The sequence below is a fragment of the Hyalella azteca genome, unplaced genomic scaffold, assembly GCF_000764305.2.
Source record: "Hyalella azteca isolate HAZT.00-mixed unplaced genomic scaffold, Hazt_2.0.2 contig5521, whole genome shotgun sequence".
Taxonomy (NCBI): domain Eukaryota; kingdom Metazoa; phylum Arthropoda; class Malacostraca; order Amphipoda; family Hyalellidae; genus Hyalella; species Hyalella azteca.
In genome coordinates, this window is record NW_025935709.1 from 1 (window position 1) to 24,705 (window position 24,705).

The 24,705-nt window shown below is 36.8% G+C and overlaps 1 protein-coding gene across 1 annotated transcript; it reads left to right on the plus strand.

The window, feature by feature from the left end:
* Positions 1-370: 370 nt before the first annotated feature.
* LOC108673713 (4-aminobutyrate aminotransferase, mitochondrial) lies at positions 371-12,982 on the plus strand (the record flags this gene model as incomplete). Its single annotated transcript, XM_018161581.1, has 9 exons — positions 371-528; positions 1,499-1,637; positions 2,285-2,420; positions 3,046-3,076; positions 4,353-4,616; positions 6,971-7,057; positions 8,059-8,197; positions 9,175-9,310; positions 9,780-12,982. Coding segments are annotated over 9 exons (1,209 nt in total), but the record flags the coding sequence as incomplete, so codon positions are not given.
* Positions 12,983-24,705: the final 11,723 nt, after the last annotated feature.

The window sequence follows — 24,705 nt, forward strand, 5'->3', positions numbered from 1 at the left end:
AAGTATTGAGGGGTGACTCTCACATTTTATTGAGTATTGAGGGGTGACTCCAACGTTTTGTCAAGTATTGATGGGTGACTCTCACATTTTATCAAGTATTGAGGGGTGACTCTCACATTTTATCAAGTATATAGGGGTGACTCTCACATTTTATTAAGTATTTGAGGGGTGAATCTCACATTTTATTAAGTATTGAGGGGTGACTCTCACATTTTATTAAGTATTTGAGGGGTGACTCTCACATTTTATTAAGTATTGAGGGGTGACTATCTCACATTTTATTGAGTATTGAGGGGTGACTCTCACATTTTATTAAGTATTGAGGGGTGACTCTCACATTTTATTATGTATTGAGGGGTGACTCTGACAGAACGGCGCGGCGCTGCTGCTGGACGAGGTACAGACGGGGGGCGGCCCCACGGGCAAGATGTGGTGCTATGAACACTTTGGGCTGCCGGACGCCCCAGACATCGTCACCTTCAGTAAAAAGATGCTCACCGGCGGCTTCTTTACCAAGGACGAATTCAGGTGAGTGATATTAATTATTCTTCCTTTTATATTGATACTTTTTTACCTTTCTATTGTTTTATTATTATTTAATTAAGTATATACGCCGTGACGACATGAAACCAAGTGAGTCGCTCCTCTTTGTTTTTTTTCCAAATTGGGTTGAGACTCACATCCAGAACATATAATTACTTCATAATAACAGATGTGTCGCCTGATATATGATGTTGACTAAGACGCTCGCCGCCGGCTTTGTCACTATAAGCAGTTTAGGTCACCCGCTAAACTTTTATTCTATTTTTATACATTTGCTTTTTATTATCGTCAATTGTTTCTTTTTTAATTAGGTTTGGATCCCGAATCACATCTGTAACCGATAATTCCAAAAGCAATCGATCAGAACGCATAACATAGCCACCGCATGATGAAGTTAATTATATTTCACAGAGGCTTGTGTGTTTTAGACGCAACGAAATTGTATGCTTGTGAACATAAGGTGATATCATTGCCATGCATAATCATATAGGAATGTCAATGCCCTTTTCGTCTCAGATAAAAAGGAATTTTTTCTTCATGCCAAGTTGACTTAACGACGTTTGACAAAAGTCTGTCTTTTTTTTTCTCCTAATATTGGTTGAGATGGAACTTTATCTTTTCATTAAATATTTCCGAAGATTTAATATATCTTATCACGAAATATTATCAAGGATTTAATAAATCTTATCACGAAATATTATCAAGGATTTAATAAATCTTAACACGGAATATTATCAAGGATTTAATATATGTTATCACGAAATATCATCAAGGATTTGATATATCTTATTACGAAATATTATCAAGGATTTAATATATCTTATCACGAAATATTATCAAGGATTTAATATATCTTATCACGGAATATCATCAAGCAATAAAAGTTTGGTAATATGTTTGTTAATAAAAAAAAGTTTGTTAATGATCGAGCAATAATTTCTACGTCTCACCGCAGACCAGCTCAAGGCTACCGGATTTTCAACACATGGATGGGGGAGCCTGGGAAGGTGATCATGCTGCAGGAGGTGCTGAAGGTGATCAAGCGTGACAACCTCCTCCACAACGCTACAGTTACGGGCGACAAGTTATACCAGGTGCTATGACTAATACTTTTAGTTTGACTGTAATATTTCCAGTATAATAGTAATAATTTTAACTGATTGTTTAACGTTAAACGTTAACTTAATTAACGTTAACTTAATTAATAATACCTTAGGATACACAAATATGACATAAAGATTTGTTAATATTACATGTGGATATGTAACTATACATAATGATATAAATATATATAAATAAGACGATGTTGGTGCAAGGAATTCTCGATCTACAGCGCCGCTTTAATGCCTTATCCAACTCAATGCGCTAAATATTACCTATGTATGAGAAATATTACATATAAATATCTGCAAATCATCTATAGCTGTAAATATATATAAATAAGATGATGATGGTGCAGGGCATCCTTGATCTCGAGCGCCGCTATCCTGCCTTACAAATTAGAAAGCGTTATACATTACCTTAGGATACACAAATATAAACTAGGATATGTAAATATCCTTATCTTATATCTTATTTATATTCCTTATATAACAAATAGGGCATCCTTGATCTCGAGCGCCGATATCCTGCGTTACAAATAAGAAAGCGTCATACATTACCTTAGGATACACAAATATAAACTAGGATATGTAAATATCCTTATGTTATATATTATTTATATTCATTATATAACAAATAGGGCATCGTTGATCTCGAGCGCCGCTATCCTGCCGTGATCAACTCTACGCGCGGCAAGGACAGAGGAACCTTTATCGCCTTTAACGGCCGCGATAGCCAAACAAGAGATAACATCATCAACAAACTCAAGAAAAAAGGTGCCTGATTAATAATTTTAGTATGACACTAATCATTTTAGTATGACTGTAATAAAGCACTGTTGTTCTAAAGCACTGTTGTTAAAAGGCTCATTTAACGCCTCTCTTCAATGTTTTTTAACGCTAGAAATAGTTTTTAACTATTGATAATAATTGAATAACTTTTAACTATAATAGTTTTAAATATTTATAATAATATAACAACTTTTAAGTATGAAGTTCTATTTCTGACAATATAATAACTTTTAACTAGGAAAAGTTTCGGGAATGAGTAGGGTGGTTCATCTTTCGAAGGAAAAGTTTCGGGAATGAGTAGGGTGGTTCATCTTTCGAAGGAAAAGTTTCGGTGCGAAATTGAATAGAAGTTTCTTTCGAATATTTTTAATCATTCGTGTTGCTGTAGCTGTAAGCTATGGGGCAAATGAAAACTATGATTATAAACAAGGCAAATTATTAGAGTTGTTGATATCTTATCTTTCCGGCTCACTCAGGAATGGACTGTTGATTTTCTAGTATTGACAAATTAAAAAGCAAAACAAATGGTTGAGTTCACGTAGAAAAGATGCAATGAAAACTACCCGTTTGAATATAGAAACTGTGTGTGTGAACTTTTTGGTACATAAAGAATTGAAGGCTTTTAACTTCGATTCTTCAGAGTCAGATGCGTCATCCTTGAAGATGGTTTTCTATTTCTATCTATTGTAGGTACACGCTTTATAATCGCAAATACCAGCGTTTGTAATAATTACAATAATAAATGCGATTGATACGTTTTTTATATTATTAAATTGAATTTTCTTTATCATTGCAAATGTATAACAATTTTGTTTCCTCAGGGACACATTGACACGTGCGTTTGTTTGAGTGTACCGTAAAAATTGCTTTGTTCTAGTATAAGAAGCTTTAGAAATCCTCGGCTTGCTTGCCACTGCTGCTTAGTTTCATTGCTCCATCAGATTTGTACTAAACTGGTAAATTGAACTATTTTAAAGTTTATGCAAGATACTGCCTCCGCGAAATTCCTTTGTTTAGTCTTTTTTTTAAAGTTCACTATTTTAGCTTTTTTTTTATTCAGGGTTCCAAGTAGAAATCGCAGTTTCTTAATTCGTTTTCAGATTCCCTTCTCAGTTGTAAAACTCAACATTTTTCAGAGTCCCAAAATGCTACTCTATTTGCACGAGCTTTATTAGAAGCATTTATTTGCACGAGTCTGAATAAAATTCTCTATATTATTGATTGAAGGAGACTTTAATTAATTAATATTGGGAAATAAGCTTCATTTCTTTGCTGTTAGCTTCTCTGTCGTCATCAGCTATATTAACTAGTAAATTAACTTCATCAATTTATTCATAACTGTTTTAAAACTTGCAGTTACTGTCTGATATTTGTACGTAGATACAAATGATAAATCATTTTTATCTGCTTTAGTTTATGATCTTTTGTGGTAGAAGATACTAGCTGTTCACATGCAGGGAGATAAGATAAGATCTCAGCAGTTCACATGCAGGGAGATAAGATAAGATCTCAGCAGTTCTCATGCAGGGAGATAAGATAAGATCTCAGCAGTTCACATGCAGGGAGATAAGATAAGATCTCAGCAGTTCACATGCTGGGAGATAAGATAAGATCTACTATGGGAGGGCTATGGGACTGTTATGGGAGGGCTATGGGAAGGGCATTTCTCACAGTCCTCACATATGGCATCCTTCTTTGAATGTCTTGCCTATTGGCGAGTGCCAAAGGAGGCACATGTTTTTATCTTTATTTTTTTCCATATACAATATGTCCATGATATTGTTTGGCAGGTGGAATAAACTTTCACATTTCATACTCTGACAACGTCTTGGCAGGTGGAAGAGCCAATTCAAATGTCTGTATTGATTTCCACCTTTTTTTTTATAAGTTTATATACTCATGAATATTGCTTGGCAGGTGGAAGAGCAGATGCACGAGTACCAGAGGAAGGGAGTGCCTCNATACCTCCTTCCACCTCTACCTAGCCATAACTAATGCTTGGCAGGTGGAAGAGCTGATGCACGAGTACCAGAGGAAGGGGGTGCCGGTGGTGGGTGTGGTGGTGGAGCCCATACAGTCTGAGGGCGGCGACCATCACGGCAGCAACGAATTCTTCGTTCGACTTCAGGCCACTGCCAAAAAGGTTAGCGTTTCTGTTGCATTTGCCTTCATTTGGATTTTGTGAAGAATATCGTAATTTTACTCCATATTGTGATTCACAGACAGAGATTAGCTGGAAGTGGTAGGCTGGTTAATCTTTCCAAGGAAAAGTTTTGGGGCGAAATTGAAGAAAAAGTTCATTTCAAATATTTTTAAGCATTCATGACGCTGTAAAGTTAAGCTATGGAGCAAATGAAAAGGTTAAAGTTGTTGATATATTTTCGTTGAATTACTGGTCATTCACTTAATAATGGACTGCTTAGTTTCTAGTATTGCAATATTAAAAAGCAAAACAAATGGTTAAGTTCAAGAAGAAAAAATGATATTAAGTCTAAACATTTGAATATGGAAACTGTGTGTGTGAAGTTTATTCCTGTACATAAAGAATTGAAGGTTTTTAACTTCGATTTTTCTTTCATCCGAACGAGTTTTCCAGAGTCGGATGCGTCATCACTGAAGCTTTCTGTCTATTGTACTCGCTTTATATTTGCAAATTCCATTTTTTGTAATAATCGCAATAATAAATGCAATTGCAATGTTTTTTACATTATTAAAATTGTAATTTTGTTTATCATCGCAATTGTATAACAATTTTGTTTCCTCAGGGACACATTGACACGTGCGTTTGTTTGAGTGTACCGTAAAAATTGCTTTGTTCTAGTATAAGAAGCTTTAGATATTTTCTTGTCTATGATTGGTGGATTTTGCTTGAAAGGCCGTCAATGATTGGCTGATGAACTTACGATCTCTTAACTTTTTTTGAAGGTATGGCTCCTGGTCTGAATGAATCTTCAGGCGTTTGTTCTCCCATGTTCCTTGCATGCCTAGAGAAATGACTGATCTTTTGCCGATATAGTGATACACTTTTTGCCTTCGTCTGGGTCATCCTGACTCAGTTTGGCGCGGATAAAGGGCGTGTCTGTTCAACGTTCGCTCTCTGACCACGCTGTGGTTAAAAACGCATGTGCTGTTTGGATAAAATGAGCCATACATTGTCCTGAGTTCATAAGCTCTTCCCGGAAATTAGGTTCGTGATTCTTTTAAAGTATTCAGGAACATCAGGAACACATTCCGTTTGTACGTCCGCAAACTGCGAGTGCAAAATACTTGAATCTCAAGCCTGCTGTAGGAATATTGTCTTGCGCTGCTCGATTTCAAGGCTGATATTTTAAAACTATAATGCTGATGTCAAAATACGCATAATTTCCAGTTGTAACTTTCGTAATAAATTGTTTGGCATATAAAGTCCAAGTTACTGAATTATTTTGCATATAAAGTCCAAGTCACTGAATTATTTTGCATATAAAGATGAAGTTACTGAATTATTTGGCATATAAAGTCCAAGTTACTGAATTATTTGGCATATAAAGATGAAGTTACTGAATCATCTTGCATATAAACACGAATGACAGATGTTGCGAGATAATATATTAGATGAGCTGGATCCCGTAAAACAATAATGATATTGTTTTAAATAACGGTTCATTGTGCGGGAATTGAATGTTTTGTTCTTAATTATTTACAGTTCTGTTCAATATGAATATTTTTTTTTAACTTTTTATTTAGGCTCTTACGTATCGCATTTAGACTCCTAAGTATCGCTCTTATTTAGGCTCTTGAGTATCTCATTTAAGCTCTTAAGCATCGTTCTTATTTAGGCCCTTAAGTATCACATTTAGGCTCCTTAGTTTGGCTCTTATTTAGGCACTTAAGTATCGCAAGAAGGCTCTTAAGTATCGCTCTTATATAGGTTCTTAAGTATCTCATTTAAGCTCTTAAGCATCGTTCTTATTTAGGCTCTCAAGTATCACTCATATTTATGCTCTTAAGTATACATGATTAATATATGTGCCGTGACATGAGGACATAAAATTTATTGTTCCTCAAGGTAATTCATATAACATCATTCCTGTACATACCTCTTAGTTCTAAATATTACGTATAACTTCATTCCTGTGCATACCTCTTCAGTCTATCGACTAATTTATTTAGTAAGAGAACAAATTTCCGATGTTTTTCCCTATTCACGGATATATTTACTGAACAAAATTCCGTGGTTTCTTTCCATCGAAGGGAATAATAAAATATGAAAAAATATCTTTTTATTCACTTAGATATACACTAAAAGAACAAATTCTCGGGGTTTCTTTCCATAGAGGAACATAATAAGGGAAGGAAAGTTCAAATATTGAAGGAAAGTTCAAAGAAAACAACATTAAAAAGAAGATTTACTCTATTTATTGAGTATTGATGGGTGACTCTCACAATTTATTTTATTGAGTATTGAGGGGTGACTCTGACAGTTTATTGTATTGAGTACTGAGGGGTGACTCTGACAGTTCATTGTATTGAGTATTGATGGGTGACTCTCACAGTTTATTAGGGCTGCCGGACGCCCCAGACATCGTCACCTTCAGTAAAAAGATGCTCACCGGCGGCTTCTTTACCAAGGACGAATTCAGGTGACCCGCAAAATTCCTTATTGTTCCTTTTGTATTGATACTGTTTTTACCTTTTCTATTGTTTTATTATTATTTAATTAGGTTTATACCCCCTGACGACATACAACCAGTAAGTCGCTCAGCTCCTCATTGTTTTTTCCCAAATTGGGTCGAGACTCGTAATTACTTCCATAGCATATAATCACTTCATATTAACAGCTGTGTCGCCTAATATATGATGTTGACCTAAGACGCTCAGCACCGGCTTTGTCACTATAAGGAGTTTAGGGCACCCGCTGAACTTTTATTCTATTTTTATTCATTTCATTTTTTATTATTGTCATTGTTTATCTTCTAAAATTAGTTTCCTACACCTTAACCACATCTGTAACTATAATTTAATTAGGTTTAGACCCCTTAATCACATATGCAACTGATAATTTAATTATCTTCACACCAGTAATTACGTCTGTAACCGATAATTTAATTTGTATGTTAAGACCTCTAATCACATCTGCACCCGATAATTCCAAATGCAACTGATCAGAAAGCAGACCATAGCCACCTCATGATAAAGTCTAATACAGAAGCTTGTATGTTTAGACGCAACAGAATTGCATGCTTGTGAACATAAGGTGATATTGCCATGCATCATCTTGTAGGAATGTCTATTGCCATGCATCATCTTATAGGAATGTCTATTGCCATGCATCATCTTATAGGAATGTCTATGACTTTTTCGCCTCAGCTGAATTGGAATTTTTTCTTCATGCCAAGTTGATTTAACGATGCTTGATGAAAATACGTCTTCTTTTTTCACTTAATATTGTTAAAGATTAAATTTTATCTTTTCATTAAATATTTCCGAGGATATAACATATCTTTTAATTAATGGAATATACTCAAGTATTTAATATATGTTATCACGGAATATTATCAAGCAATAAAAGTTTGTTAATGTGTTTGTTAATAAAAAAAAAGTTTGTCAATGACCGTGCAACAATTTCTACGTCTCACCGCAGACCAGCTCAAGGCTACCGGATTTTCAACACCTGGATGGGGGAGCCCGGGAAGGTGATCATGCTGCAGGAGGTGCTGAAGGTGATCAAGCGTGACAACCTCCTCCATAACGCTACAGTTACGGGCGACAAGTTATACCAGGTGCTATGACTAATACTTTTAGTATGACAGTTATACTTTTAGTATGACTGTAATAATTTCAGTATGATAATAATAATTTTAGTATGACTTAGTATGACTGTAAAAATTTTAGTATGACTGTAATAATTTATTAAAGTATGATAGTAATAATTTTAGTATGACAGTTATAATTTCAGAACGACAGTAATTATTTTAACTGAATGTTAAACGTTGTGCTCATATTTGAACAAGAATGTGGACCTGTGGTACGCTAACGTTGTCAAGCAATGATCATTTTTAACTTAGTTTCTATTCTATATTTAATTGTTAAAATTCTTTCAACGAATTGCAACCATTTGAGATACAACGGCGGAGCCTGTACAAGTACTTGTTTAGCTTGCATGCCGACCATTTCATTCAGGTTTTCGTTTAAATGTTACATTTAGAAATATGAATAACCTATTGATTTTAAATCAATATGTATATAAATTACACACTAAAACGATGTTGGTGCTAGGCATTCTTTATCTAGAGCGTCACTATCCTGCGTCACCAATTAAACATATTACGTCAAATAATACTTTAGGATACACAAATATGACAAAAAGATTTGTAAATATTGCCTATAGATAAGAAGTATTACATGTGGATATGTATATATTACCTATTGATAAAATATATATAACTGAAGCGATGTTGGTGCAGGGAATTCTCGATCTACATGCGCCGCTTTATAATGCCCTATCCAACTCAATGCGCTAAATATTACCTATGGATGAGAAATATTACATATAAATATGTAAAAATTATATTATCTATAGCTGTAAGTATATATAAATGAGCCGATGATGGTGCAGGGCATCCTTGATCTTGAGCACCGCTATCCTGCGTTACAAACTAGAAAGCGTTATACATTACCTTAGGATACGCAAATATTAACTAGGATATGTAAATATCCTTATGTTATATATTATTTATATTCCTTATATAACAAATAGGGCATCCTTGATCTCGAGCGCCGCTATCCTGCCGTCATCAACTCTACGCGCGGCAAGGACAGAGGAACGTTCATCGCCTTCAACGGCCGCGATAGCCAAACAAGAGATAACATCATCAACAACCTCAAGAAAAAAGGTGCCTGCTAGAAATGTAAAGCACAGTTGTTAACAGATTCCTGCTACAGTTTTAATTTCAGGATGAAGCCGAAATTTCACGAGGTGCAATGCCATTACTGATAATAGGATGTGCAATTATTGCTGGAATAGTTTTAACGATTATGCCTTCTCAGATAATTATGCTTGCTCATTCAATGGATCGTGTATAACAGCTTGCGCTCTTCAACTGATTGTAGGTATATCAACAACTGGCACCATTCTACTAATCGTGTTTCAACAAGCCGCACTATTGTAGTAATCGTGTTTCAACAAGCCGCACTATTGTAGTAATCGTGTTTCAACAAGCCGCACTATTGTAGTAATCGTGTATCAAACAAGCCGCACTATTCTACTAATCGTGTATCAACAATCAGCACTATTCTACTAATCGTATATAATCAAGCCGCACTATTCAATAGATGAAAAGATGGTTAATTTTCTGCTCCCAGGCGTTCAAGTGGGCGGCTGCGGCGACCTGGCAGTTCGCCTGCGTCCAGCGCTCGTGTTCCAGCCTCACCACGCAGACATCCTGCTGGACCGCCTGCACCAAGTTCTGCACGAGTTCTAGACGCAAATTGCATCAACATTTACAACCATTTAATTAGGGGTAAAGGAAGTAAATAAATTGTATGAAAGATCTGTGGATTACGACATAGATAGCTTAGCAGATGGTAATAACAGCAATCTCAACAGTCCGTCAATTTGCTGGACCGCCGAGCCAAGTTCTTCAGGAGCCATTGTTCTTCATTGCTTCCCCAGCGCTTTTACATTAAGAACAAATCCTCCTCCAAATTATCAGTAAAGTTCTGGTGTGATGAGCTCCAAATGATCGGAAGTAGAGGCTTGTTTTGCCATCATATTTCGAGTTCGTGTCTGCTAGCCCAGTTTTACTGTGTTGTTCAGGGTAGGTGCAACTTGAATATTCTTGTGTTCGTAACCAGACTGCGAGCTTATGAACTGAACACTTGAGCAGCAGAGGAACAGGCCAAGGTTTGCGTTATCGAACGCATACGACGTCCCTGAGCGCTTGAGCTGGTACATGTCTTGCCGAAATCGCGGAATTGCTGAATTCTATTGAAAAGGCAGCCAGTTTGTCGAATCTGTCGAATCAGCATTATATACTATATTATAGGATATAGGTTTAGGTCAGTCAGCTAATTTTTTTTAAATATTTAAATATAAAGGAACTTGACCGAACTTTATCTAACCTTTCCTAACTCTTTCGATTTATGTTCTAACTCTAACGTCCAATTTTCTGAATTAGCAATGAATTGCTGATTCTAAAGATTCGGCAAAATGGCTGCCGTTTCAATAGAATTCAGCAATTCCGCGATTTCGGCACGACATAGGTACATATCTGTCGGAAATTTGTTTAATGGCGACGTTCGTGAACAGATTCGGGGCAAAACTAGTTCTTGTGTTTCATACAGTTATACCGACATCGTATTTCTCATCGTAGATTAAGCGATAACAGTGATTTCGAATTCCTCAAGGAGCGTCTAAACTCTTTGCTTCAAGTTCAACTGTCATCGTTGTAGAGATGAAATGACGGAACCTAGCACATCGAATATCATGCTAATCACCAAGCATCTTTTCCGACATTATTTCAAGATGTTCAAGCTACAATTCCAGACCTCATTCCTCGTAAAGTGTTCCATCCCAGCCGTAGGATCCTATAGCTTGAGAACACCTCCGCATAAGCAACAAGGATAATAGACTGAATTATTTATCGGTGCTCTCACATTTTCCCTCTGGCACGCTTTCTCCGTTAAAACTGTGATAACCTTACCAGGCTTACGTATGTCTGGTAATGTCAACGTTTCATGTCCGTTAATTGTCGACCCCGGTCGTAGTTATGATGTTCATGACGACTTCACGATTTGCACTTAAATTTTATTTGTTGAAGAGGAAAACTTCTTCTGATGGCAGAATGTCTTGGAACTTTCATGTCTAAGGTTCTCATCTCGTGAATAATTTTGTCTTTTTCTAGTTGATTGTATGTGTAGGACATAAGCCCTGTTTCCGTTTCGACTAAGTTTTGAATTTTAGCTACGAAAATGTTAAGGAATTTCCCGGTCGTGATGAAAAATGTGTGAAAAAATTACGATAAATATTTAGAAATAAAAAGTCGCTTAGGGTGAAGGTTTTCATTGCAGATAGTTAGTTAAATGCTGTTTAATTCGCACTGATTACTGCTCAGAAGTTTTGCCTTGCCGTATGTTTTGAATGCGATTCATGTGTCATTTAGCTTCCAGTGAAAGAGCTTCCACTCCCGTACTCAGCGTCCATAATTGCAAGTGTCTTGTGTGTTGCATGTCGTAGTCAATTATTATGTAATTGGGAGTATTGTAGCAAGATTGTTTATTATTATTTAATTGGGAGCATTGTGGCAAGATTGTTACCATTGTTGTTACCATCTGCGCGTCATTGTTACCATTTATTTGCAGTTTATCCTTATTTTATAACGTGTGCACGCCAGTTTCTTTAGTGAACGCAAAATTTTATTAATGGCATTTTAAGGCCTACTTTGCGGTAGATATTTGTGTTAATGTAAAAATTTTTCATCTAATTTAATTAATTACAAAGTGTTTGCCCTCTGAGTGCATCTGGTTGGTATTGCCAGTCGGTCAAGAGAGCTTCCTCTGCCAGTAAATTAATTTTTTTTCTATAAAGTTTTCATGATTTATTTCGCATCTGGAAAGAAAACCGCGTAAAATATGGCTTCTCCTCCGATTGTAAGTCAATTTAAAGGCAGTTTAAGTGCAATAAATATTTCCTTTGTGTCAATTACGTCAAAGTATTTGGGAGGAGCGAAGTTTTCCGTGCATGGTGGACCTTTCTACCTATTTAGATTTCCGCGATCAATTAACGAAATATCATTAATTAATTCTTCCGTCTCCTTCGCTCTATTGGTTAATTGTTTGTAAAATTTTTTCTTTAAGATATTTTTCTGAATTAGTTCGTCTTCAGTGCCCATTTTCTCAACGATTTGTATCGGTCCAATTTTTTTAAGATCTATTTTAGCTTTTAAATTCGTTATATTTCAATCAACAACTAATAAAGAGGAGCAATTATCAAGAACAAGAAGAAGGGAAATGAAAGTTTAAAGAACGACTTTCATGCGACGAGACAGGTATCGTCCTGACCTTTCGAAGAAAATATCAAGGCACGTGCCATGTGTTTGTAACCGCATTCATATAATAAATAAATAAATATATTTGCATGTTGCTTCTATGTGATAATCGCTATTTTACTATGCATCCTGAAGACGATGAGCATATGTATGCTCAAATGCTTTATGTTCAACTTCCAAGGTTTGATGTTAGACGTTGAATTAGTGTTTTATAATTTAAGTGCTATGTTTTTGTTAAATAACATATTTTGTTTATGGCTAATGATTGAATCACCATAAATTTTACATAGGCACCACCACGTCGTGTCGACTTTTTGGTGCGATGTTGAGAGTCGTCTTAGTGAATGATAAATCCCATTTAAAAGGTCCGACGTATGGAAGCTTCTCGGTCGTGACATTCAGACCCTCCACGGTGGCTTGTGCTAGAAATTCTTGCTAGCTTCGCGTATTTTTTTCGTTATGTTTGTTCGGCATGTCGGAGAAACATGTCTATCAAGATTGAATAAATATGTTCTATTCGTCAGTTCCTTATTTGTCCATGTGGTCGTTGTTAGCACGACTTGTAAGTTGATGGATAATTTTGCCACTGCACGATGCATATCACAGGGACAAATTAATGCTCTATGTACCCGTCGTAGGTCATGCGGTTTTCTTTTTGTGAGCTTTTATTGCCCATTAAGAGAAAGCAGTCAGTTATGAGCGGCGTTTCTCTCCCATTTGTCTGGGTTTGCAACCTTCGCAGTTTATATTATTTCCTGCGGCCACTTTGAGCTCAACTCTACGGCCCGCGGGCCTCGAGTTCAACTATCTACAGAGAATATCTACAATACCCTCATTTTGTCCGTTTTCAGAGAATTTTTACTTTCTTTCATTTTTTTCGAAAAATTCACGCGAACAAAAAAGTCTTAGAATTCCGTTTTACATACGTGTACCGAATTTCGAATCGATCCGTCTATATATAACTGAGATAAAATTTGGGGCAAACTGAAGTTACACACAGCCGTGGGTATACTGTTAACAGATAAACCTATTTGCGTTTTGGAAAGATAAATGCTTGTGCAGAACCCAGTTCAGCGCGATGATCAAGACCACAGAAAAAAGGAAGCACAGTGGTTATAGTAGGTATGACCAATGTAAAAGGGTACCACTAAAAAATGATGATGCATAACAGAGAGAAAATGTCTCAAGTTGGCGAAGATTTTCTGTTTAGTTTCAAATGTGACGGTTCCATGACGGATCGCCGCCTCCCATGCACGTCGACGTCATGGGGTAACGTCGAGAACTCCGCTGCCTTGCATGGCCTTCCTTCTCGGCTTTTCTTCTTTGGAGAAATGTACTCAATCGTCCAGTTTTCCGTTTAAATACTCGTGAGAAAGACTGGTGCATCCAACAAAGGCGCAGTAGCGTCCCATCTTCAAGCAAAAACTGTAATAAGAGACAAGCGCAATAGATAGAAAATGTAGGTGAAAGCTAGACCATGCAATAAATATGGCGGCCGATTCCACAATGCATTTCGCGATTCGGTACCGTGACGTCATCCTATCGAAGCCTATTATCAATCTCGTTTATTCATCAATTTATGAATCCTAAATAATTTCATACGTGATTGAAATTCTGAAAACGTCACCTCTAAATAACTTTAATAACACCACATGAGACGTGCCGAAATTCTCAAAATCCTGCCTCTCTTATTTGCAAAAATAAAGTAATCAATCTATAAACAATGAATATTTTCCAAGGACACGAGTCGTTTGAAAACTCACAATGAGAGACAAAATCATTCATGTGTCCGGTTTCGTTTGCAGTGTTATCTGAAATGTTCAGAAACATAAAAATTCATATTAGGACGAGTATAAAGAGGTTTTTAAATTTTGAAACGATTTGCGATCATTCAAACTTCATTGCGTATCAAGTTATTAATCGTGGAACTGAATTTGACAGGGTGCATCGGAATGAGACATCTCCAGACTCAATTTGATAACTTGCTAACGTGTCTTAATTAGGTATCTCTTTAACGACCACATTTTTAAAGGACGTAACATAATTTTCTTATAATTTCTAGAGATTACGGTCACTAAGTAGTGTATAGATGAGTATGGAATATTGAAAATTGTATATTAAAAAATGTAACATGCTGAACATACTGAAAGAACCCACCAGCATTGCGATCAAGTAGTGGCCTGACATCAATCGACCGAAGATGGCTAGCTTCATCGTCTCTGCGGATTGGACGGATGCTATCTCTTTCTTAACTACCGGACTCGGCTGAATTTTGAAATGGGTTTCAGAGTGATTTTATGATTTAAAATTTTATTGAAGTATCCTATTTACGTATATTATGTACTTATTTCCACCAAAAATTCAATATTTAATGCTCTTCTTAACTTGAAAATGAATGTTTGTTACATTCAAAATGTCGTTAATAAACTAAAACTACTTCCTGATATATGTCTTTCGATCTACCAACGTCACCTGAAGAATTGTCCGACTCTTTGATAATTTGAATAAACGAATTCTCTGATCGTTATTCGCACGCGTATAAAAAATGTAAAGCGACTTTTCAGTCCACTTGGTCGTACGAGACCCCAACATTAAACGCAACCGTATGATCCATTGAGTCTTTTGAGCACAAAATATGGATGATACAGTGTTGCATAGCTGGCATAGTTAATTATGAGGCATGAGGCCTTCTGCAGCATGAGGCCCTTATGCAGCACGAGGCCCTCCAGCAGCATAAGGCCCTCCTTCGGCATGAGGCCCTCCAGGAGCATGAGGCCCTCCAGCAGCATGAGGCCCTTCAGCAGCACGAGGCCCTCCAGCAGCATGAGGCCCTCCAGCAGCATGAAGACCTCCAGCAGCATNCAACTCGTATAGATCCTCTTTTCATAGCGTAATGCAGTCAAGTGAGCAGAAACTAAGAAAAGCCGTCCGGCAGTCGGTAAAAAAAGGCGGGGAGACGGGGTAAGCGTGGAGGTAGAGTTATGCTGGGGGAAAACAGCTGCGACGAACGGACGGGCTGGAGTGCTGGCTGTGTATCAACAGCGGTGTGGCGTAGGGAGTTTCTTACCGAAAATCGTGAGGAGGTTAGACGGCATGGGATAGAGCTGTTGGGCGGTTTTAAATACGGCGTAGAGCGATTGTATTGGTGGCTTACTTCTCATTACCTTGCTGGCTAATTTCCATGAAGGGGATTTTTTACCTTTGGCTTTTAACATACAATCCCTTAGTCTACTCTGCCCTTTAGCAGGCTCACGCACGGAAAGGAGGATGAGATATATGCTGGTCTTGGGCAATACTGGCCTCTGGCATGCATCCCGAAATTAGCACAATTCAGCAATCTGCAGTCTTGATATTTTCATGAGTCACTGAAGCTCATAAATGACAATATAAGGAATAATTAGAGTAAAATACTCACAAGGATGATGAATTCTTATTGTATTTTCACTCCCAGATGCTTCACTGCAACTCATAACTTCTTGCGTCATCTTGCGGGCAGCTCGATTGACGTCGTCTGAAAATTTTGATTTACATTAATGAACTTATGCTGAACTTGCACCTGAGATAGTATACAGCATATATACAGGATTATATACTCTATTCACCAGTAAAGGGAATATATATATTCATAATATAAGGGAATAATATATTCACCAGTAAAGGGTGAATATATTAATAAATGCTACTTAAGCAACAAATAATTTTTTTACCTTCAGAACTAATATAAATAAATGTGGGTCTACAAAGCAAAAAGGAGGCTGCAAACCACAGCAACTAAAAAAATAACATACACAAATTTAAACCTTATATATGAATGTTTAACAAGATAAATCATGTTGAAATAGAACAATTCCCACACCCACTTAGAAGGGATATTTATTTAATATTCTGATCATTTGCATCAAGTAACAGAAATCAATGACTATGTCAAAATATAATTTACTTCCACTATGCTATTACCTCATAATGTTACATGGCTAGTTTAAACACAATTATTCTACATTATGATTCAAATTCTGAAATCACCTTAATACTCGGCTATTTCTTTGACAGGAAAAGAAGGCCATGTTGCAGAATCTGGATGAGCTGAGCGCTGGGCTTGGTCTGTCACATCTCCATTGGGTGGCCAGAAACACTTAACTTTTCCATTTTTGAAAATAACCAAATTCGAGGCACTACCTGCTAAGTGCCTTCATAAAAGTAGACCCCACAGTACAATTTATTTTTACTACCGTTCATCATGGATTGGAAACACTTAACTTTTCCATTTTTGAAAATAACCTAATTCGAGGCACTACCTGCCAAGTGCCTTCATAAAAGTAGACCCCACAGTACAATTTATTTTTACCACCGTTCATCATGGATTGGAAACACTTAACTTTTCCATTTTTGAAAATAACCTAATTCGAGGCACTACCTGCCNGCTAGTCTCTCGGAGCGAAGCTACTAGGTGTCTTATTTGCCGTGTTACAGTCTTTAGTGTGAAGGAAACTTTTAATGTAAATATAACGTTTTGTGCAATAAAGTATTTTACTGGGACCGTTATTTAAATGAACATTGAACCTGCCACTATACGCACGACACCGGAGCACTCGAATGCAAAACCTAACTTTACGTTCAACTCAACCAGCCATAAGTCCATCAATAATGAACGGATTTTATGCAAATTTGAAAAATATGTAGATAATATCAGTAATTTTTGGACGGAATTATTTCAGATTTTTACATCAATTGATTTTTTAATAATACGGAAGACCTAACTTCATTTCAACTCAATGAACCATAAATCTATCAATAATGAACGGATTTCATTCAAATTTGAAAATTAAGTAGATATTATCAGGAATTTGTGGACGGAATTATTTCAGATTCTTACATCAATAACTTTTTTATTAATACGGAAAACTTAACTTCATTTTCAACTCAACCAGCCATAAATCCATTAAAAATGAACGGATTTTATTCAAATTTCAAAAATGAGTAGACAATATCAGTAATTTGTAGACGGAATTATTTCAGATTTTTACATCAATAACTTTTTTCATTAATACGGAAAACCTAACTTCATTTTCAACTCAACCAGCCATAAATCCATCAATAATGAACGTATTTCAATCAAATTTGAAAATTGAGTAGATATTATCAATAATTTGTGGACGGAATCATTTAAGATTTTTACATCAATTGCTTTTTTATTAATACGGAAAACATAATTTCGCGTTCACCTCGCAGGTTAGGTCCTAGTCAGGTCAAGTTTCAGTATTTTGTGGCTATACAAAAATTAAGTGATGAAAAAATCTGAAATAAATCCGCCCACAAATTATTGATAATATCTACTTAATTTCCAAATTTGAATGAAATCCGTTCGTTATTGATGGATTTATGGCTGGTGGAGTTGAAATGAAGTTGGGTTTTGCATTCGAGTGCGCAGGCCAGTTCGCACGCGAGTTCGCTGAAGTGTCGATCCGATCCTTAATCGTCGTAATTCATTCGATTTTTTCAGTTGTTGAGAATCCTAATGGCTTTCATTGTCTCGCATGGCGATGGATTTGTTGCACATTCGTAAAATAATTAAAGAGGACGTGGTATAATTCCATGCGCTTCGTCATCTCTATGACGAAGGACTAGGCCGCACAGTACACATTCTTTTCAATAAAGTGTATATAACCTACCAGCATAACAGACAGCAATTGATGAAAGTTACTCCCACCCCCAAATCTAGGTATCCCTCAATTTAACCCCTAGTAAAGACTACTTGGGTTAAACCTTAACTACCTTAACTACTACCTTAACTTGCCGCCTTCGTCTCTAGGCGGCTCGATTACAGCCTAGAAACGGACATGGACGGGAAGTCAAGGGACAGTTTCCAAAGATTCCTGCTGCAATGCTACTGCTAAATTAACCGTTCTCCTGCTGTGAGCGGCGCAGAATGCTTCTCCAAACTTAAACTGGGTATATATGTCCGCTTCGTCTCTGCGCTTGGAGTGCAGTTTCTTCCCTGCCTTCGAGCTCGGTATGTCTCAGGTCGGCTAGTTCTCGCAGGTGAATATAAAGTCGGAATGGAGATTCTGTTCAGTAGCTAATTTCGATCGGGTAGCCATGCAGACCATAATAACTTTATGCCGAATGAAACGACTCCTGGGCAGAAGCCAATAAGGGTTGCATGAAGTTTAATTAAAAATTGTCGTATATAAGAATATAAGCTAGAAAAATTTTATTTGACAAATCTGTATGATTTAATAATTTAATTAAGTCAAATCTGCTACCAAGCCTTAAGTGACTTTTATTTCGCAGTCAATAAATTCTTGACATTATTGAGTTACTGCACAGCGTTAATGCAGAGAAGAACAAAAATGAAAGTTAAGAATAGGAGTAATGATTCTGAATTATATTAGATGTGAAACTCGAAATTTTCCTTACAATTAGAACCCATGGACTGCAATGTTCAACCGTAAATTATCTTTATATTTCTAGATTTGATCTCACTCACTTGCACTTGTGCTGCTACAGATGAGCTCAGCTAGAAATGTCTGGCAGTCATTGCGATGCAGCCCTAGGCAGCAGAGGCAGTGTTGTGCGCGGCAGTGCTTAACTTTAAGACTTGGTTGTTTCCTTGCAATCTTTCTTGTTTTCTAGAAATCTTATGCGGACAAGTTCACATGATAGATGGTCAAATTCAACTTGAGTCGCTTAGAGAGCTCCCAAGTGTTAGGTTTAAAGAATTAGGTTCGATACACTCAATTATATAAATATAATTGAGCTAAATAAATTAGCTATCAATCAGAAAACTGAACGGGCCATACTGTCCAAATAGTTTTAGTTACTGCGTGTCGTTCTGATGCGTCCTTTTATCTTCTCAGAAGCCATCTTCTCAGAAGCCATCTTCTCAGAAGCCATCTTCTCATAATAAAGATGGCTTCTGTTCCTATGAACATTCGTATAAGTCTTGTTCTTGTGGACTGTTCATCGCAACAGAGAACAGCTCTATTGACCAGCAACTTCTTATACAGTGTTAGTGTCAAGGTCTGAATGCCATTTAATCTTCAGGCGTTTGTTCTCCCATGTTGCTTGCATGCCCAGAAAAAAGATTGATCTTTTGTCGATTTAGTGATACTTTTTGCCTTCTTGTGGGTCATCCTGACTCAGTTTGGCGCGGATAAAGGGCGTATCAGTTCGACGTTCGCTCTCTGATCGCGCTGTGGTTAAAATGCACGTGCAGTTTGGACAACATGAGCCATTCATTGTCCTGAGTACATAAGATTTTTTCCCCCGAAATTAGGTTCGTGATTCTTTTAAAGTATTCAGGAACATAGAACATGTTCAGTTTGTACGTCCGCAAACCGCGCGTGTAAAATACTTGAATCTCAAGCCTGCTGTAGGAATATTGTCTTGCGCTGCTCAATTTATGGCTGATATTTTATAACTATGATGCTGATGTCATAATATGCAGCATTTCCTGTTGTAACTTTCCTGATTAAATTATTTGGCATGTAAAATTCAAATTATTGATTTTTTTGCACGAGTTACAGTTACTGAATTATTTGGCATATAAAGTCGAATTTACTGAATTATTTGGCAAATAAAATCCAGGTTACTGAATTATTTGGCATATAAAGTCGAATTTACTGAATTATTTGGCAAATAAAATCCAGGTTANTGTTACACTTCAAACCCTGCATTCGTGTTAATTTTTATAGAAATAATGGCTGTATAACGTGCGTAAACGAGTGTCTAATGTTTCCAAACCCTTTGGTTCTTTGTTGCTTTTAATTTTGTCAAATATATTCCGGAATGCTATGGAAACAGAATATCGCATTCAATTTATTCATTGTTCAAAATAGTTTACAAGTTGATATTTTCAATTTTTCCACAAATGACATCGACATATTTTTCATATTAATCTAAACTTAGTGCAGAAAGCAATCTTCGAACTTTTGTATTATCCATGTAATAGGTTTTGAAACTGACTCAGAAACAAATGAATTCGTATTGTTTCCATCATTGATCACGTGAGATCGAATTTACTCATATAAATCAATAGTTCATGCCTTATTTAGTGTCAAGCCTAATAGATGCAGGATATTTTTTAGAAAAACATTTCGTTCCAAGTAAATTTTTATTTTTTTTCAGCTTCTTCACGAATACTGGAGAGATTTGGATTTGTCCAAGTTGCTCAGCACTGTGATTAGTGAATTAAATGCGATCTTGCCCGACGCCGTTCTGAAGAGTCGCTCATGTTACTTCGTGGAAGGACTACATGAAATGCTGATAAAGCATGTGAAGTTACTCTATGGTAAGCTGGATAACTAAATGCACGACAAAAATGCTTCGGCATTGTGAAACTATAAACTCTATTCTACGCTGCTGAAATCATCATCTTAATAAGATATTTTGTGTTATTAGTTTGAATCTGTGCTTCCGTAATTTCAGCACACTTGACTATCAAATTATAGTTTGATAGAGTTAGAGTTATTTTATAACTATTCAGTGGAGTTGACTGTTACATCTCACACATAACGTAATTTTACAATATTTAAAAGTATTCCTAAGTGAAAAACTTCCCAGTTAGTTGCATAATGACATGACCAGAGTCATAGTGAAATATTTATTCTCCTATCAAAAACCTCTTATTTAGTAGTTTTACTTTTAATTGTAGTAGATAAATATTTTGCCTTATATTAATAGTCTTAAAACTTCCTATTTAATGACTGAAGTAAATCAAAGTTGCACAAAAACGTTAAAGTTAATTTACTGCACAAAAACATGAGCGATATCTAGTTCTGTACGGCTATATCCTTTACGGCTTGATCCTTCAATGAAAAATTACTTCATACAGTCACCGCAAATCCTGCACATTCAGAATTTAATTAGAAATAGTCCATATTCAAAGGAAATCAGATATCAAACCGAGCCTATATAGTTGGTTAACCGTGCTGGTGGTGGTGACGAAGTTTGCATATGATTAAATGAATTATTTATTTTATTTTTATTAATAACTTTATTATTATTTAATTTATTATTTAAAGGGACATGGTTCACTATTCCTAATAAAAATGGATTGAAAAAAATGCAAATTTTACCACAAATTGAATCTAAGAAGAGCGTTTATTACACAGCTTATTTACAGAATTATTTGTTTCAATAGTTCTCGTCGTTCGAAAACCTAGATACGTAAGATAAGTCATGACAACAATAAACGTTAGCTGAAATATTCTCAATGCTAATATCAGCAAAATAAGGCAAAATCTAAGGCACAAAAGGTGTTTAAACATCGTCATAACTAGCAGCTTAGGCTAATTCAAAATAATATGTCCTAGAAGCAAAATCAATTTCTCATAATGTTTTAGCAATATTAGTAATCTCGAGTGCTATACTGCCTCAGATTGGCTTGAGCAAGAAACTGGTCAGCTGGTAATGTTATGGCACTTAGACAAATTGCACCCTGGTAAAACATTGATTACTCACATCAATTTGACGGATCTGACATGCACCAGAAACTGAATTATATTCTATTAATCAACCGATAACTGCTAATATAAAAATAGGTTGTCATACAATATATGAAAAATGGCGAGCAAATCAAAAGAAATAATAAATTCTGCTCCAGTTAAATCATGACATCAGCACATCTAGATCCAGTTAGTGAATAACTTTACTTAATTTCCATCGCTGTGGCTATTCAGACTGGATCTGTCTAGCAAAACCCATTGAATTGTAGGCTACAAACATCATTTACTTCATTGGCATATCCACTTGAATAACCTTATCAAGCAGACTTTAAACTCCACTGAGGGATACATACACAATGTCACAATGTCACACATAAAATGTCAGGCAGGCATGATGAACGTGAGATGAATAAAACAGATTGGCATCTAATTAATGACGAATCAATCAAATATTCATTGCAATCGTTACAATAGAGCAATCGGGCACTCGATTTTTCACACTTGAATTCTGTCAGGCCCATAACGAGCTTTGGATTCACGTTTGCAAATGGCGTTCGCAGTCACCCACAAGTTTCCTAATTTAATGCACTCATATTTGCTCAAGNGCCACTTTGAACGGCTCAACAAACAGTTATGATACCTCTTCCTTGCCTGAGAGTCTCCATCAGCTTAAATACAACAGCTAGTGGACTCTAGTGCGTGGCGAATGGGATATGCACGACACTCATCCACGCACGCACTTGCCACCAGACAGCAAGCATGCGCTCTCGCACTCTCTCAGCACAAGAGAAAGTGGAGCACAAACTTGTGTCCGCGGCAAACTGATCGACCCTAGTGCGTGGCGAATGGGATATGCACGACACCCATCCACGCACGCACTTGCCACCAGACATCAAGCGTGCGCTCGCACTCTCTCAGCACAAGAGAAAGTGGAGCACAAACTTGTGTCCGCGGCAAACTGATCGACCCTAGTGCGTGGCGAATGGGATATGCACGGCACCCATCCACGCACATATACCTTGTTCAGTTCTGGACTTAATTAATGACTTCTATTTCTGTAGTAATTTATCCGCCTAACGGTAGCCCCAATTCCGTTCCAAGGAAAATTGATCCTTCAATGAAAATTTACTTCATACAGTCACCGTAAATCCTGCACATTCAGAATCTAATTAGAAATAGTCCATATTCAAAGGAAATCAGATATTAAACCGAGCCTATATAGTTGGTTAACCGTGCTGGTGGTGGTGACGAAGTTTGCATATGATTAAATGAATTATTTATTTTATTTTTATCAATAACTTTATTATTATTTAATTTTGTATTTAAAGAGACATGGTTCACTATTCCTTATAAAAATGGATTGAAAAAAATGCAAATTTTACCACAAATTGAATCTAAGAAGAGCGTTTATTACACAGCTTATTTAAAGAATTATTTGTTTCAATAGTTCTCGGCGTTCGAAACCTAGATACGTAAGATAAGTCATGACAACAATAAACGTTAGCTGAAATATTTTCAATGCTAATATCAGCAAAATAAGGCAAAATCTAAGGCACAAAAGGTGTTAAATATCGTCATAACTAGCAGCTTAGGCTAATTCAAAATAATATGTCCTGGAAGCAAAATCAGTTTCTCATAATATTTTAGTAATACATGTAATCTCGAGTGCTATACTGCCTCAGATTGGCTTGAGCAAGAAACTGGTCAGCTGGTAATGTTATCGCACTTAGACAAATTACACCCTGGCCAAACATTGATTACTCACATCAATTTGACGGATCTGACATGCACCAGAAACTGAATTATATTCTATTAATCAACCGATAACTGCTAATATAAAATAGGTTGTCATACAATATATAAAAAATAGCGAGCAAATCAAAAGAAAAATAATAAATTCTGCTCCAGGTAAATAATGACATCAGCACATCTAGATCCAGTTAGTGAATAACTTTACTTAATTTCCATCGCTGTGGCTATTGAGACTGGATCTGTCTAGCAAAACCTATTGAATTGTAGGCTACAAACATCATTTACTTCATTGGCATATAACCACTTGAATGACCTGGTCAAGCAGACTCTAAACTCCACTGAGGGAATACAATGTCAGGCAAGCATGATGAACGTGAGATGAATAAAACAGATTGGCAGCTAATTAATGACGAATCAATCAAATATTCATTGCAATCGTTACAATAGAGCAATCGGGCACTCGATTTTTCTCACTTGAATTCTGTCAGGCCCATAACGAGCTTTGGATTCACGTTTGCAAATGGCGTTCGCAGTCACCCACAAGTTTCCTAATTTATTGCACTCATATTTGCTCAAGGGGTTGCTCAGGCTCCCCGTGCGGAAGTCTACGGATGCCACTAGCTCCCTTCCACAGAGGGGACTTTGAGCTTGTTTGATACGTCTTGTGACGCACATATAAGACCACAGCGAGAATCCTCGCAGGTTAGTTCCAAGTCAGGTCTAGTTCAGATACTTTCAGAGCACACAGTAAACGAACCTTACCGGACTGGACCTAACCCTGAGGTCCCTCGCTTTAACGTGCAGCAAAGGACAAGGCCTCTGCTACACACGCACAGCCCTCCGGCGGATGGCACGACACCGTCGGGGACTGGAGCCTGATGCTGCCAAACCGATTGTCCAAGAGCAGATGCTCCTCCCTTGGGGCAGCCAAGGAGCTCACTCTCTCCTTGGCTGCTAGGGGGGGGGAGGGCTATAAAGCCAGCCACCTCACGTCATGCGTGAGTTTTGATTTGCAAGAGCCAACGCTTCGGGACAGAGTCGACA